The sequence below is a fragment of the Onychomys torridus genome, chromosome 14, assembly GCF_903995425.1.
Source record: "Onychomys torridus chromosome 14, mOncTor1.1, whole genome shotgun sequence".
In the NCBI taxonomy this organism is placed as follows: domain Eukaryota; kingdom Metazoa; phylum Chordata; class Mammalia; order Rodentia; family Cricetidae; genus Onychomys; species Onychomys torridus.
In genome coordinates, this window is record NC_050456.1 from 811,330 (window position 1) to 828,253 (window position 16,924).

The following is a 16,924-nucleotide window of genomic DNA, read 5'->3' on the forward strand; positions in this document are numbered from 1 at the left end:
CCCATTCCACATAGCAAAGTGCTCAGTCTTGTCTATGTGTTCTCATAGTTGTAACAGTTCAGTGTTGCTTTTGAGTCTAATTCCAAAGTCTCTACTGAGACTCAAGACAAACTCTTACCTGTGAATGTCAGAAAAGGTTAAAGTTTCCAACATGTAATAGTGCAGAATAAAGCAAGAAATGGGGTTAATATATTAGCTGCTGTATTACTTACTACAGGAGAGATGAGATTACCCCAAGACTAGAATCCAGCAGGACAACCAACAGCTGGAGCACGTATTCCTAGGATGTACTCCACCCGTGGTCTTAGGGCTGCAGCCTGCATGGCTTCTCTCTGTCTTGCGGTGGCTCAGTTTGTTGCTTACAGCATTCCTCTGCAGATGTCCCATGTTCCTAGAATCTCTAGCTTCCTAAGGTTACAGCTTTGGCTCTACTCTCATAACATAATGCAGTATGTTCTTGGGGACTATCCATAGGCATTTTGACCTGGCCATACACTGACTTCCCAAGTGTTCTTTTGAAATCTAAGTCAAGTCTGTGTACAAACTCAGCATTAAATGGTCAATACTGAGGTCTACCTCCTACTCAAACAGTAACCAGGACCATGGCTGCCGTGGACTCTTGAGTTCTTTGGTGGACATGATCAGTAACACCAATCCTGGGGAAATTAGCTTCACAAAGCAGAGTCATCTGGCCTTTGTCTGGCCAATTCTTGAGACACCTTCAAGGCATCTTTCCAGTTGTCTTATTTTTGGTGGTTCTAATATTTTCAGCAAACTTACCTTTCATTCCCTTAAATTTAAATGTGTGATTTGTTTGTTTTCTGCCAAGACTCATGAGTCTATTGTGATTTTTCACTCTGGCTTTTGTCCCTATTTTCACTTTAAACTGGGTATGACATAGCAGCAGTGATCAACCTATAGTCTGAATACTTGACATTTCTAAGATAATTTGTCTTTTACCTTTAAATTCAGCATTTCCTCGATGCCTTAAAGCATGGACAAATTTTTTGATAGCCTGTAACACAAATAGCCTCTAGTCCACTTCCCAGGAAAAATACCCATTTCCTTCTGTGACCTTGTAAACCCTGTCTTGACTGTGAATTCTTGCCAGGATTTTGGTGTTCCAAACTCTCACTGAATTGCTTCAAAAGCAGATTCTATACTTTTGGTTTTATTTATTTTATTTTTAATATTTTATTATATTTTAATTTATTTCTGTTTGTATGCATGTATGCCATGGCACATGTATGGAGGTTATAAACAGCTTATTGGAATATTTCTCTTCTTCCAATATGTGAAGCCTGGGAATTAAGCTCAGTCTACCATGCTGGGCAGCAAGCTCCTTGACCTGCTGAGTCATTTTGTCAGCCCCTTTATCCTTTTAAAGTGCTTATTTCTCTCTATTTATTCATGACATTTTATTTTATTTTATTTTATTCTTTTTTTTTACCAGTCTCTTGTTACCAGTATCCTTTCAGATGGCCTGATTTATCCCAACTTGTTTTGAGGAAACTGTTACAACAAAGAAATGGAGAATGACTGGTTTGAGAAAGGAGGGGGGCAAAGACCACTGCCCTTCAGAAATGAGCCTCAAGACTGAATGAAAAGAAATAAAAGGAGAAAGCAGGCAGAGGGGAAGAGTCCAGGCTGAACATGGCCTGCTGACTGAAGCACTCTCTGAGACAAGAGAAGGGGAGGGAGGGCAAGAGAGGAGATGCTGAGAGGTGGCTCTGGCTGGGAGGCTAAGAGACCAGTGTAGCTAAAATGGCCAAGTTATAAAGGGATCAGGCTAGGGATAGGAAGCAGAAGGCCAGCCCCTGGAAGGAAGAGGTTGAGGATGGGGGCGTGGTGAGAAGTGCTGGGAGGAGCCAGAGGTCCTGAGCAAAGGTCGGAGAGCTGGCTAGAGTCCACTTTGATATGTTAATAGTCACCTCAGCCATTTGTCTGGGCTTCTGAGACCTAACAAGGACCATGTGAGCTGGAATCAAATCTTGAAGTGGGAGAGCAATTAGGAACATTATGAGAACACTAAGAAAGTTAGCTTAAAGCAAAAAGAGTAGGAGAGATAGTTGTCCTGGACAGCATGGCAGGGGACCAGGCTTCAGAGGAATCCTCTGAACAAAGTAGGCTATTCTGACTTTGTGCTGTTTCAGAGAGGTGTAGGAAGTGCCACACTACATTAGTCTGTGTGGTGTATATGACAAGAGCCAGGTACTGGGTAGGACCATAAACTCTTTCAGCTTCAAGTAGGAGGAGCTCCAAAAGCACAGCTCACCATAGCTTTTTGTCTGACCCAGAGAGCAGGAGAGCTGCCGAAGTGTGTAGCCTGACGCCTGCAGTCTGCCAGGATCTTTCAGAGTGACCAACATCTTCAAGTGGCAAGCCTGTGATCTAATAGCTGTCCCTTCCAGTCAAGTTCATAGTTTTTTTATTGTTGTTTTGATAAATGTCCATTTTCTCTGAACCTTTTGTACAATTGATAATTGGTTTTGCATTGTATTTTCATATTCTAGTAGTGAAACCTGTTTTTTTTTTATCAAGGAGCTCTGGTTTGATTGGTAGGGTTGGGGAAGGATGGTTGTAGAAATAAAAACTTAGATGTTAGATATGCTTATCATTTTTGAGGGGTCATTATCACTCTGCTCTTCCGGTAGACAGGTTTGGGGATATACCATTACTTTGTAATGAGAACATTGGTTGCAGCTTTTGAAAATACACCTGAATTAGCAGGTCTGTTACATCCAAGCTGCACACTCAGCAAACCTGTTACATTCGTAATTTCCTTGAAGTTATTTTTGCCCATAGCATATATCCTACTAAAGTAAGTGTTCTTTGATTTTAAATTATTTGAATTAACTGGTTCCCCCATGGTTGTGTTGCTAATTTGATACATAGATAATCCCATTGATTCTATATTTACTTGAATTCAGTTTGGGGGCTTGTCTTTGTCATTCTTGTAAACTTAATTTGAGTATGTAAAACATTTCACTTTGTTCCATGACTCTTCACCCTCTTTCTTTTTTGTGGTTTTTGGAGACAGGGTTTCTCTGTGTAACAGACCTGGCTGTCCTGGAACTCACTCTGTAGACCAGGCTGGCCTTGAACTCACAGAGATCTGCCTGGCTCTGCCTCCAGAATGCTTGGATTAAAGGTGTGCACCACCACCGCCCAGCCCTCTTTCCCTTTTAAGAAAACTTTTATTTTGTTTTTATAGCTACACTCATGTGATTGTGTGATATTTGCTTTTCTTACTACACACAAAGATTCTTTTTACATTGTGCATAAGAAGCTATTTGTGAGAGAGGAGACCTCTTGGTTTTTGTCTTCTCTGTACTTTTGTTGTATCTGAGAACTTTCATTTTCCCCATTTCTCTGTTACTCTTAACCAGGAGGCCCTGGGCGAGCTACCATGCCAACTCCAGGAAACACAGCTGCTTTTCGTGCTTCCCTCTGGACTAACATGGAAAAACTTATGGATTATATCTGTGCTGCTTGTGGACAGGTAAATATTTCAAAAGATCGGAAGAGCTTTATAATCAACTCCTGTGACTTTATGTCTTGTCATCCCTGATACTCCAGCACCTCTGCTGACTGACTGTAGTGTGAGCAAAGGCTAAAACATGTGGCACTTTCCTCTCCTTGTCTGCTTGTCTCCTGTGCTAGTAGTAATGCTAGTCTTAAGGAGTTTTTGAGATATACCTTGATTTTTCCAGTTCATAAGTGTTGCATTGGTTTCCCTGGGTTATACCCAGATAAATATACTTTCCTCTCTCTCCTTCCCCACTTTTAGGTACAGCATCTACAAAAAGTATTAACCAAGAAGAGAGATCCTGTTTCTCACATTTGTTTTATTGAAGAAATAGTTAAGGTATGTCTAAAGAGGAATATTTTGTATCTTGCTCATGCAGAAAGTAGGAAGATACCAGCAAGCACTATCTGGGTCACTGCCATACAGGGTAACTGTATATCAAAGGCAATGTATTTATTGACAACTGTTAATTTCTCCTGCAAGGTAAGTGTCAGCAGGGGTTTGGTCCAATTTCTGATGTTCTGTCATGTAAGTGATGGCTTGTAACATTTTCAAACTTTCCATTAGAAAGTAATGTGAAATATTTTGGTGTATAAAAAAATTTAATCAATAGTTATGATAACATAATCACTTAAGGCCACAGAACCCATTCTATTATTAGTTTGTCCATAATTCTCTATGCTGTGTTCACTTTTCATGTTGTAAAATCTCCCTTTTGTCCTTTACTAACCTGCCAGCTTCATGGGCCATTAGGACTCCTTCCCAGGCAGGGAATATCTGATTCTATGTCTTAGTCATTAATTGTGAAGTGCTTTTATAAATGTTAATAGAAAAAAGGAATTATAATCCTATTTATTATTAAAGCCTAACCCTGAATGTGCTAAAGAAAAAGATTAATGTGTTTTCATTATCATGGCTTAAGTAGTTTTACTTGTAACTTCATACATTATAGTATTTATATACTATGATGAGCACCTCCAAGATTGCCTTCATTTGGGTGATTGAATTAGAGTCTCAGGACCCACCCTGTAGTTCGACTGATGCCAGTGTTGTACTACACTCATATGAAGCAAAGTCAGTAAAAGGATTTGGTATGGGGACATCAATTGCTGTCTCCAACAAAGCCCTCTATGATGCTGCTGGTCCAGGGTTTTTATTTATTGATAAAGGGTCAGTGTATTAAAAGTCTAGGACTTCAGAGCACCAAATGAGAGCTCTGTAAATAACAACATTGTATAGTTTAGCTAAAGGAACAACTTTTATCAGCTAAAGAATCATAATTTTCCTTTCAAGATCCAAGTCTCCAGACTCCATCCATGGATCAACCTTCCAAGGATCTTTGTCTGATCTGCTAGTGCTTTTTCATCCAGCATTAAGAGGCGTACCGGCCTCTGACGTTACCCTGCTTTCTACTTGCTTTCACATGTGGAAGATGCAGCTTTGTCAGTTTGCGCACCACTAGTTATTTTTTGCATTTACTAGGCTATGAGGTCAAAGTATTGGACTTTACATTTTACAAGCAACTTTACATACAGTATGCTCATTTACTCAGGTCTTTCCATTCACGTTGATTTACCTCATCTTTATGAGAAGTGGCCTGTTATGTTTTTACTCTCTGATACCCTATGTTTAAAATTCTGTTTTGTATTTTAATATTATGTATGCAACGTTAGTTAAAGTGAAGCAATTCTGGTGTTTTTAAAAAATATTTTAAGTGTATCGGTTTGTGTTCATGCAGAGGTCAGAAGAAAGCATCAGATCCTCTGCAGTTACAGCAATTCTAAGTTGCCATGTGGTGTGGGGAGTTGGACCTGGGTCCTCTGGGTGTCTTAGCTGGGGTCATCCTTGTGGATTCCTGGGAGTTTCCCTGGCACCAGGTTTCTCCTTAACCCCAAAATGGGCCCCCAATCAATATATCTCTTTCATTGCTCTCCCCTAACCTGATCCCTCATGTTCCCATCTCTCCCCTCCCTCTCCTCTCACCTAGTTTACCCAGGAGATCTCATCTATTTCCCCTTCCCAGGGAAATCCATGTGTCCCTCTTTGGGTCCTCCTTGTTACCACAGGCAAGCACTGGGCCAAGCTCAGGGAGTCCAATTGAAAAGAGGGAGGAGGGACTATACAAGCCAGAGAGGTCAAGATCATTACAGGGGAACCCACAGAGACAGCCTACCTGAGCTAGTGGGACCTCACTGCCTCTGGACCAACAGCTAGGGAGCCTACATGGGACCAGTCTAGGCTCTTTGCATGGGTGTGACAGTTGTGTAGATTGACCTATTTGTGGGGCAATTAATAGTGGGACCAGGACCTGTCCCTGGCTCATGATCTGGCTTTTGGGAACCCATTCCCCATGCTGGGATGCCTCTCCAAGCCTTGATGCAGGGGAGGAGTTTGGTCCTGCCTCCACTTGATATGCCATGCTTTGTTGACCACCCTTAGGAGCCCTGCCCCTTTCCAAAAGGAGGAGTATATTTGGAGTGGGTATAGATAGGAGGAGGGGACAGGAGGAGAGGAGGGAGGTGAAACTGGTTAGTATGTAAAATAAATGAAGAAATTTAATTAAAAAAATTAAAAATAGTCCTATTAAAGAGATATGTGTTTGTAATTGAATTACATTTAGGAAAACTTTTACATAAAAATAAATCATTCTTATCAGCAATAAATTGTAGTAAATGAACCCTGGCAGTCTGTACAGGCCATATTTTTAATGTTTTTATGTCATTAACTGTGAAAAGATTCCCTTTTATATGCTTTAAAATATGCTTCATTTTACTCTTGCATTTTATTTATATTCAGACTTTTTTTTTTTTGCTTTTTTAAAATGTTTTGTTGTTGTTATTGTTGTTTTGTTTTGTTTTTTTGCCAAGACAGAGTTTCTTTGTGTAGCCCTGGCTGTCCTGCAATTCACTTTGTAGACCAGGCTGGACTTGAACTACAGAGATCCCCCTGGCTCTGCCTCCCAAGTGCTGTGCTTAAAGGCATGTGCCACCACTGCCTCCCAAAATAAAAATCTTAAATGCAAAATATTCACCATTTGTATAAAAGACAGCACCCATGTTTCCCTATATTTAATGTAGTTTTTAAAAATGTCTTCTTTGAGGTATATCTGTGTTATAATTGTGAACACATATTTTCTGCTGGATGCAGTGGTTAGTTCTAGCTACTCAGGGGGCTGTAATAGAAGGATTGAGACCAACATGCTTCCATTCCATCTTAAAACATAAACAAAATAGTAATCACACATCTACTTAGGAAGAGCATTGATTTTGTAGTTAAGAGGGGACAGAAGAACCTTTGTAAAAAACTCGGGCTTCTTAGGATGATTTGGAGGCCTATATAATAATCTTTGCATGCTCTGGCAAATTAAATCTTTTTCTGGTGTCTTTCATGTGTTGTTTTACCAGTAGTTTTGTGGTTTTTAAGGTGAAATGAATGATAAACAGCACTGGTGGCAGCACTGGTTACTGGCGGAAAGGTCATGGTCACGACAGAACCCGGTTGCTTTAGTAGTGGAGAGCTTTATTAGGAGGAAGTGGGGAGGGACAAAAGGACCAGGCCTGGGAGGAAAGAGAGAGAAAGATGGTGGGGTGGGGACAGAGCAGAGCAGAGTAGAGGGAGAGGGTGGGGTCTGCATCTTGCTTTTAAGGGCTCCTGGTACAGAGCTACACCATGCATGCTCTGATTGTGTGACCACGCCTCAGGCACATAGTCGCCAGTGCACACTGATGACGTAAAACGCAAGACCTTTTGCTTAACTCCTGAACTGCACATGTGTGGTCATGCAGCTGGAATGAGGGCAGAATTCTAACATAAGGTTTTTGAAGAAGGGCTTATACCAAATATGTAGAAAAATTTTAAGTACATAAATTTATAAAACGTTTAGCTATGTCTAGAATAATGTCTGTCTTCCTAATTTAAAAGTTCAGCCTTTTGTGTTTGATTCTCTGTGTGAGTGTGCATGTATATGTGTGTGAGTGGTATATGCACATGTGTTTATTCGGGCACATGCAGACCAGAGGAAGACATCAGGTGTCCTCCTCTATCACTCTCTACCTTATTTCTTTGAGGCAGTCTCTCTCATTGAACCTGGAGCTAGGCTGGTGGCCTCCTCTCTTTACCGCAGTGCTGGGGTTACCCACAATGATGCCACGCCCACTCTCTTACCGGAGTACAGGGGACTTGAACTCAGGTCCTCATGCTTCTCTAGCAAGCATCTTTCTTACCCATTGAGCCATCTCTCTAGCTCCTGGTTTGTGTGTGTGTGTGTGTGTGTGTGTGTGTGTGTGTGTGTGTGTGTGTGAGAGAGAGAGAGAAGGGTTTTTTTTGTTTGTTTTTTTGTTTTCCCAAGACACAGTTTCTCTGTGTAGTTCTGATGCCTGTCCTGGATCTCGCTTTGTAGACCAGGCTGGCCTCAAACTCTCAGTGATCCATCTGGCTCTGCCTCCCAAGTGCTGGGATTAAAGGTATGCACCACCGCTGCCAGGCAGGAAAGTATATTTTAAAAATAAAAGTATATAATGTAAATAATTCTTAGTGAACAATGCTTCTTAAATCACAGGGTTTTTATGATAGCTATTTAGCATAATTAAGCCTTTTTTTCCCCCTAAGGGGATCAATAGTAATAAACATTTTTCTTTTTACCTTAGAATCAAATAGAATTTAAAAGTTTCATATTTATTATTTTTATAAAGAGTCTATCTATATCAGAAACTCAGTAAAAGATCAATTAAATGATACCTGAGGTTGTTTTTGCCTATGGTATGACTAGCACCACAGGAATAATGGCTTATGAATAGGAAACTGAGAATCTCTTCCAGATTTCCTGGTTTGGAACCAAGTAGTTCCAGTACTTTTGCAATTCACTGGAGACTAAAATGAAATTTCTGTGTTTGATAGTTTTTTTTTGACAGCTCCTTTCCCTTTTCAAAAACGTTTCATTATTTCCTATGTCAAATAATTGTTATAATTATTGTCTTTTTGTTACTGTTTAATTTTTAAATATTGATACTTGAATTTTAAAATTTTATCTTAAAATATTTATGATATTTAATTTTTAGAGCAGCTTTAGGTTATAACAATGTTAAATAGAAAAAGTGAATTATGAGAGCCCAGGGAACTGAGAAATGATAAGGCCAGAATTAAATCCCTATGTACACTGTGACTTCAATAATATACTGATATGTTTTTTACTACATTAATAATCTATCCATACTTGTTCATTAGTTGTGACATATACTTATATCCATAGATTCCATTAGAGTACCATACAGATTAGTCATACTTGTTTTCTATTCCTAAAACCCCCTACTTTATACTTAACATTTTCATAATAGTATTAGCTTTTTAGGTTTTGGAAAGCTGTATTGTTAAGGTCTGCTTTTTTTGTTTTGTTTTCTTTTCTTTTGTTTTGTTTTGTTTTAAGGCAGGGTTTCTCTGTGTAGCACTGGCAATCCTGGAACTCACTTTGTAGACAGGCTGGCCTCAAACTCACAGAGATCCACCTGCCTCTGCCTCCTGAGTACTAAGATTAAAGACATGTGTCACCACCTCCTAGCATAAGGTCTGTTTTCTTAATACCAATTCAAACAATGTCAAAAGAAGGCTAATTTTAATTTATTTGTTGTCTTAAGTCTTGGCATCCCAGCACTAAACTCTTGTCTAAACCGATCCTATGCTTTTCAGAGCCTTAGCTATCAAATGGAAACAGTTATCCTGCCACTGAAATGAGAAGTAAAATGTAGATTTGATTCAGGTAGGGCAGGTTGTTGTACCAGGCTCAACAATGATAAGGCAATGGACTTAATAAGACTCAATGGTATGATATGATGATTGCTGTTTCAGTCTTTTAAAATCTTAAAGTGCACTGTTTTTAAGGCTCATAAGCTTATCAAAAGCTAGGTAATAAAGAACCCTGACCCATGAGGAAGTCAGTTTTATTTAATACTTACAATAAAACAATATGTGTTAGTATTAATTCATGCATAATATCAGGAGTTTAAAGAATTAATTATACTTCCTTAAATAAGGTATTATTACAGTATTCTGAATGTGTCAAGATTGTATATCTTATTTCAATAAAGTAATCCTATATGTGGTAACTTTATAGCTATAAAAATAGTCAACCATAGTTTTTGTATTTTTTTCTTGCAAATCTTATGAGACTTAGAATTCATTTTAAATAATTCATTTGTACTCTTTTACCAGGCAAAAAGAAACAGTAGAGTTTACTTCAAAACTTTTAGTTTTTGCCAGGCAGTGGTGGCGCACACCTTTAATCCCAGCACTCCTGAGTCAGAGGCAGGTGGATCTCTGTGAGTTCAAGGCCAGCCTAATCTTCAGAGTGAGTTCCTAAACAGTCAGGGCTACACACAGAGAAACCATGTTTTGAAAAACCAAAGTAAAATTAGCAAATAAATAATTAAATAAATAAACTTTTAGTTTTCAACTTGGTACTTACTAAGATAAGATACTTGATTCTGGGTGCTGAAAAGGACAGTGTGTATCAATATCCATAGTCTAATAGTTAGAGTGTCCTGAAGAGGTAGTTTCTGTTATGCTTTCTTACTTGGGAGGTTGTTTAGCAGACAGCCATCCTGCTGTCAAGAACACTTGTGTATGAAGCAGCAAGTTGGGTTGAGTATAAAGTGACCCTAGACCATTTATATCTAATGTATCCAATAAAGCCTGTGGATATTTTAGTAGGAATTTTGAGCCATTTCAAAGCTCTTACTTAACAGAAGTGGCTAATCCTGCTTTTGGTAATTTCATAAATGCCCCATAAAATTATCTTGTATTGCCTTGGTATGATCATTTGAAAAAAAATGCATTCACACTTATCAATTCATATTGCCGTATAATTCTGGATATTTTTCTTTTTCTGTAGTGTGTTTTCTATAGCTTCCATGAATAAATCAATAATTTATTTATAAATGAAAATTCGAGGTTAATTATTAGAAATTAGATTTTCAAGTTTAGGGGTGGAAGAACGGCTCAGTAGTAAGAGCACTGACTCTTAACCACTTTTTGAGAGGACCCAGGTTCGAGTATCACCCCCTGGCATCTCACAGTTTTCTGTAACTTCCAGGGGATCTGACACCCGCTTCTGGACACCCTCTTCTGAGCACCAGGCACACATATGATGCACAGACATACATGAAGGCAAAACATTCATTACCCATAAAATAAAATAATCTAAAATTGAAAAAGAAAAAAAAAAGCTTAAGAAACAAAACAGAAGTTCAGTCAGCTTTGTTATTTTTTAGCCACTCGAGAGTTGTAGTGTCCCTGTAGAATCATCACTACTATGTAATATCACTGGCTGTCAAGTGAGTCAGCAAATTATTGACAGAGTGTTTAGGAACCACATAGTGAAAAACAGGCTGTAGATTTTCATGGACAGAATTAAGCCAGTTTAGCTGTGTGGGGGTGTAGCTATACTTTCATTTTCTAAGCCAGCAATTTTTATCTTCAGAGTTTTGTAATCATGTGTGTAGGATGCATTAAGCTAAATTTGGAAGATGTTCAGAATTTTAAGCGGCTATAGTACTAATGAGAATTTTAACTATGCCAAAAATGTGTTTTCTTTTGCCCTTTTAAACATAGCATATGATTCAATAATAGCATTGGAGACTCGAATTAGAAAAGTTTAAGGCAACCAAATTTGAAATCTTAACATTGTAGGTAAAATATTCAACCTGACTGTGACTTCTTAATGTTTTGAAACAACTCAATCAGGATAAGCCAGTTAGACAAGCAATCTAATATTATTGGTAAGTGCTCTATCTGTACAGGTTGGATGATTTCTATTACTGCTAGTCTTGAGATGAGATATTCTTAAGGACCTTATCACTTCAGTACAAGCAAACAAGCAGCAGAGAATCCTTGCATTAGGCTGATAGCTATGCCACAGTAGCAAACAAAGTCATCTGATGCTAACAATACCTTTTTCCCTACCAGAAACAGCTATAGGCCCTTGGTAGAGGAAGACATTCTTAGCTGTAGTCGCCAGACTACTCCATGTATTATAGTCCCAGGCAATATCAGTTCACAGTGAAAAATGTCCACTCCTCTGTGCTTTTACTTCCTCTCTAACAGAGGAAAAGAATGAAGATGATAAAGTCACTGTGGCTGATTTGAGCAAACAAATAGTGAATGGATGTTTTTCTTATTTTAGTATATTATCTCCAAATTTAAATTTTATCAAAATTAAAGACTATAAAAATATATGAGTATACTATGAAGAACTCATTTCAAGATGCAAGTAGAAGTGGACACATTTCTAGATAGATACAACCTTTCAAGAGTCCACTTAGAATTAGAAAGCATGATCCATGTTCCTGTAGTTTTTAAGGAAATTGATAAAACTCATATTATCAAGAAAACAGTCAGCCCAGGTACTTCTTTACGTGTATTTTACGAAGAATTTAAGGAAGAGATTATTCTAATATCCTTAAAAAGAAGAATATTCCCCACCCACCCAGCCCATTTAGTGAGTCTATTACACCTTAATACTAAGCACAGACAAAGATGATAAGGAAAATTATAATCTAGTCCTACTGAGAAGTATACATCAAAAAAATTTTATGAAATTAATTGCCACAACAGAGCTTAGCAGTGTCACTATCTAGACATAGAAGATGCATTTGACAGTTGGTTATATGGATATCTAACACAAAAGCATTAAAGATGAGAGATTAGAACTTTTCAGTTAGGTATCTGGAATGCCAGCTCCTCATTTGATTCTTTTTTTGGTGGGAGGTTCGAGACAGAGTTTCACTGTAGCCCTGGCTGTGTTGGAACTCACTCTGTAGGCCAGGCTGGCCTGGAACTCACATAGATCCTCCTGCCTCTGATTTCTGAGTGCCGGGATTAAAGGTATGTGCTACCATGCCTGGCTCCTCATTTGATTCTTGGTTAGCAAATATTTTCTTGCACTGTACCTGCCCTTTTGCTTTATTAACTATTGTCTGTATGTGTGTATATGCGTATTACATATATGTGTGTGTATATTTGTGTTTTGCATATGTGTTGACATGTGTATGTGTGTACCTGTGAATGGAGCTGCCCAAATTACTGTCTTAAGCTTCATCTTGTCTGATATGGAGTGCTGACTAGGACCAGCAATATTTTAGGAGCCTGAGTAGGAGGATGACAAAAGACAGAATTTGAGTTTGGAGAAATCTCTTTATTTTATTATTTTATTTAATTTTAATTTAATTTTATTTTATTTTATTTTTGGAGACAATGAAACTTTATTTAGAAACCAGACTACTTGGAAAATATATCACAGGCTTGACAGCAAACAGACAAGTATATCACTGTTTCAAGTAATTAATTGGTATAAATACAACATAGTACTTATCCAAAAGATAAGGTGCCATGTTGGGGCAGCAACACTGCACTGCAGAGCCCCAGACAAAAATGGCATTTCTTAAGGTGTGTGCCTGTCTTGCTCTATATCAGTCCTAGCTTTCCTTGGCCCAGATTGCTTACTTTTAGGCCTTCTTGTTGCTAGGGATTACCTCTATAAGGCTCTGTGAATTCAGGGGCTGAGTGAGTAATAATCGGTTGGGACATTTATTCTGTGAAATCTAGGTTTTCCCCAAACTAGTACTTCTCAGCAGTTCCTATTTCACTGTTTACATTCAGCTACTGGTCTGTGAATGAGGTCAAACCCCTTTGCTCTTCATGGGCATATGTCACCTTGCTGCAGAAGTTAGTGAAGGAAGCTGTTTCCCATGCACAGTGTGACACTGCTCTGCTTCTTCAGGAGCTTCCAGAATAACAGAATTTGAAGAAAATGAATTCCCATCTTGATGGCCAGAAAATACTAGGAACCTTTAGAAACTATTCAAATTTCTTTTCCTCCTGTGTCTTAAATCCACTTTGTGCCCTTGCATGTAAGACAAAACCAAACAGAAAAGATCTGGAAAGGAAACCTTTTCCTCCATCTAAATTACTAGGGTGTTGTTTCAGAGCATATGCTGGTTGTATGGTGATTCTGTGGTAAGCAGAAGCTTGGCAACAGACACCCCTCTCCTCAAAATAACCAGCAGGTTGAAGAAACCTGCCAGCTTGGATGTGGTAAGAATTTGAACCCTTGGTACAAAGGCAATCTCTACTGCCAGAATAAGCACTTGCATGAGAAATTCGAGGATCTAGAATTCAACCCTCTACTATCTACAGATTTTAGCACCAGTTTCTTTCCACTTCACCTTCTAAGATCCAGATGCAAAAGAACTGGTGTCCAGAGGTGAGTGACATTTGTCTCCATTGAGTCTTTGGTTTTGTCATTGCAATGCATGGTGCATCAGGCCAGGCAGTCCGGAACCTTTCCAGCTGACTGGTCACCAAGACCTGGGCTTGAGCCAGAGGCACATGGCGGTGCTTGATGAGGCCCTGCATCTTCTGATATTCTCTCTCCTCCAAACTTCCCCCACAGTGTCCACAGCCTCCTGTACCATAGTGACCCTGTGCTGCATCATGCCAGCACCCTGTTTATTTATTTTTTAACACTGCTTTTGTCAGAGGAGATGATGCTTAACCCCTGAAGGTTATTTTTCAGCACAGAGAACTTTTTTCTTTGTCTTACATTTGCAAAGCCAGGATTTCTCTGCTTTGAATTCAGAAGATGATTACGAACTAATTTAAAATTCATATCCATTTGGTGTCTTTGATCAAGTCTGCAGGGCTCCTCATTCCCAACACATTCTCTCCACAGAGATCTCTGGCAGACTTTTTCCCTAAGTCATTTGCATTCTCATTTCTTTTGATCTTAGCCTAGCTCCACTGCTTCTCTCTCACCTTTTCTCAGTCAGCTCTTTGTCAAAGTCAAAAAAATGGTGGCCTTTATCATCCTTACTTCATACCTTTGTCTGGAAGACAGAAGGAGGTTGCATTATGCACCCCCACACCCTGGTTCCTCCTCTGTTTGCTCTGTTGACAGAAGTTTCTCTCCCTCCAGCAGCTTCCAAATAAACACACCAAGGCTTGTATTAATTACAAATGCTCAGCCAATAGCTCAGGCTTGTTACTAGATAACTCTTATATTTTCAATTTCTTATCTAGGCTTTGCCGTGTGACTTGGTACTTTTTCTCAGTATGGCATTCCCATCTCGCTTCTCTCTGCATCTGCTCACTACTCCCTAGCTCTGCCCTTTTTGCTTCCAGCATTCTCAGTTTGGCTCTTCCTAACCTTATCCTGTTCAGCTATTGGCCAGTCGGCTTCTTTTTTTTTTTAAATTTCTTTTAAATATTTTTATTTTATTTTATTTATTTTTTATAGTAGATCTTATTTCTTTTTAAATTATATTTCTGTTTTAATTTTACAAATCAGCCATGGGTTCCCCTGTCCTCCCCCTCCCACCCCCTCCTTCCCCTTAGTCCCTCCCCTACATTCCCATCTCCTCCAGATCTTATTTCTTTTTATTTTTCTTTATTACTATGTGTTTTAAATTTTATACATCAGCCATGGGTTCCCCTGTCCTCCCCCCTCCCACCCCCATCCCTACCTTCCCCCAGCCCCTCCCCTCCATTCCCCTGTCCTCCAGGATCAAGGCACCCCTGGGGATTCATTTAAACCTGGTGGATTCAGTACAGGCAGGTCCTGTTACCTTCTTCCAGACTGAGTAAAGTGTCCCTGTGTAAGCCCAAGGTTTCAAACAGCCAGCTTATGCACTGGTCCCACAGACTGGGTGCCTCCTAAGCAGATCAAGCTATTCAATTGTCTCACTTATCCAGAGGACCTGATCCAGCTGGGGGCTCCACAGCCTTTGGTTCATAATTCATGTGCTTCCATTCGTTTGGCTATTTGTCCCTGTGCTTTTTGCAATCTTGGATTCAACAATTCACACTCTTGCAGACACTCCTCTTTCTCGACAGTTGGACACCTGGAGCTCCACCTGGGGCCTGGCTAAGGATCTCTGCATCCACTTCCATCAGTTATTGGATGAGAGTTCCAGCACGACAGTTAGGGTATTTAGCCATCTGATCACCAGACTAGGTCAGATCAGGCTTTCTCTCGACCATTGCCAGCAGTCTACAGAGGATATATCATTGTGGATTTTTGGGGACCTCTCCAGCACTCTGCCTATTCCTGTTTTCATGTGGTCTTCATTTATCATGGTCTGTTATTCCTCGTTCTCCCTTTCTGTTCTTGATCCAGCTGGGATCTCCTGCTCTCCTGAGCTTTCTTTCCCTCAAATCTTGCCTTTCATCACTCCCACTGTCGTCCAAGTTGTTCATGTAGATCTCATCCATTTCTCAGTCATTGGGTGATCCTTGGGTCTTTCCTAGGGTCCTGTTTTCTAGTTAGCCTCCCTGGAGTTGTGTAGCAGTCTAGTCATCTTTGTTTTACATCTGGTATCCTCCTATGAGTGAGTACATACCATGTTTGTCCTTCTGAGTCTGGGTTACTTCACTCAGGATGATTTTTTCTAGATCCATCCATTTGCCTGCAAACCTCATGATGTCATTGTTTTTCTCTGCTGAGTAGTACTCCATTGTGTATATGTACCATATTTTCTTTATCCATTCTTCAGTTAAAGGGCATCTAAGTTGTTTCCAGGTTCTGGCTATTACAAACAATGCTGATATGAACATAGCTGAGCAAATGCCCTTGTGGTATGGTTGAGCATTCCTTGGGTATATGCCCAAGAGTGGTATAGCTGGGTCTTGGGGGAGATGGATTCCCAATTTTCTAAGGAAGTGCCATATTGATTTCCAAAGTGGCTGTACAAGCTTGCATTCCCACCAGCAGTGGAGGAGAGTTCCCCTTGCTCCACATCCTCTCCAGCATGAGCTGTCTTCTGTGCTTTTGGTCTTAGCCATTCTGACAGGTGTAAGGTGGTATCTCAGAGTCATTTTGATTTGCATTTCCCGGATAATGAGGGATGTTGAGCAATTCCTTAAATGTCTTCCAGCCATTTGAACTTCCTCTGTGGAGAATTCTCTGTTTAATTCTATAGCCCATTTCTTAATTGGACTGTTGGGCATTTTGATGTCTAATTTCTGGAGTTCTTATTACCAAACTCCTTCTATGAGGCTACAATTACCCTGATTCCTAAACCAAACAAAGATGCAACAAAGAAATAGAACTACAGACCGATCTCCCTCATGAACATTGATGCAAAAATACTCAATAAAATTCTGGTGAACAGACTCCAAGAACACGTCAAAACAATTATCCACCATGATCAAGTAGGCTTCATCCCAGGGATGCAAGGGTGGTTCAACATACGAAAGTCCGTCAATGTAATACACCATATAAACAAACTCAAAGAAAAAAAACCACATGATCATCTCACTAGATGCAGAAAAGGCATTTAACAAAATCCAACACCCCTTCATGATAAAGGTCTTGGAGTGATCAGGTATACAGGGAACATACCTAAACAT

General features: G+C 39.5%; 1 protein-coding gene across 1 annotated transcript in view; it reads left to right on the forward strand.

The window, feature by feature from the left end:
- Cog5 (component of oligomeric golgi complex 5) overlaps positions 1-16,924 on the forward strand; it is a 332,454-nt gene that overhangs the window by 180,149 nt on the left and 135,381 nt on the right. Inside the window, exons 9-10 of the mRNA XM_036205395.1 lie at positions 3,390-3,502; positions 3,791-3,868. Coding sequence (XP_036061288.1) covers positions 3,390-3,502; positions 3,791-3,868 — 191 coding nt within the window. The remainder of the gene's footprint in view (positions 1-3,389; positions 3,503-3,790; positions 3,869-16,924) is intronic.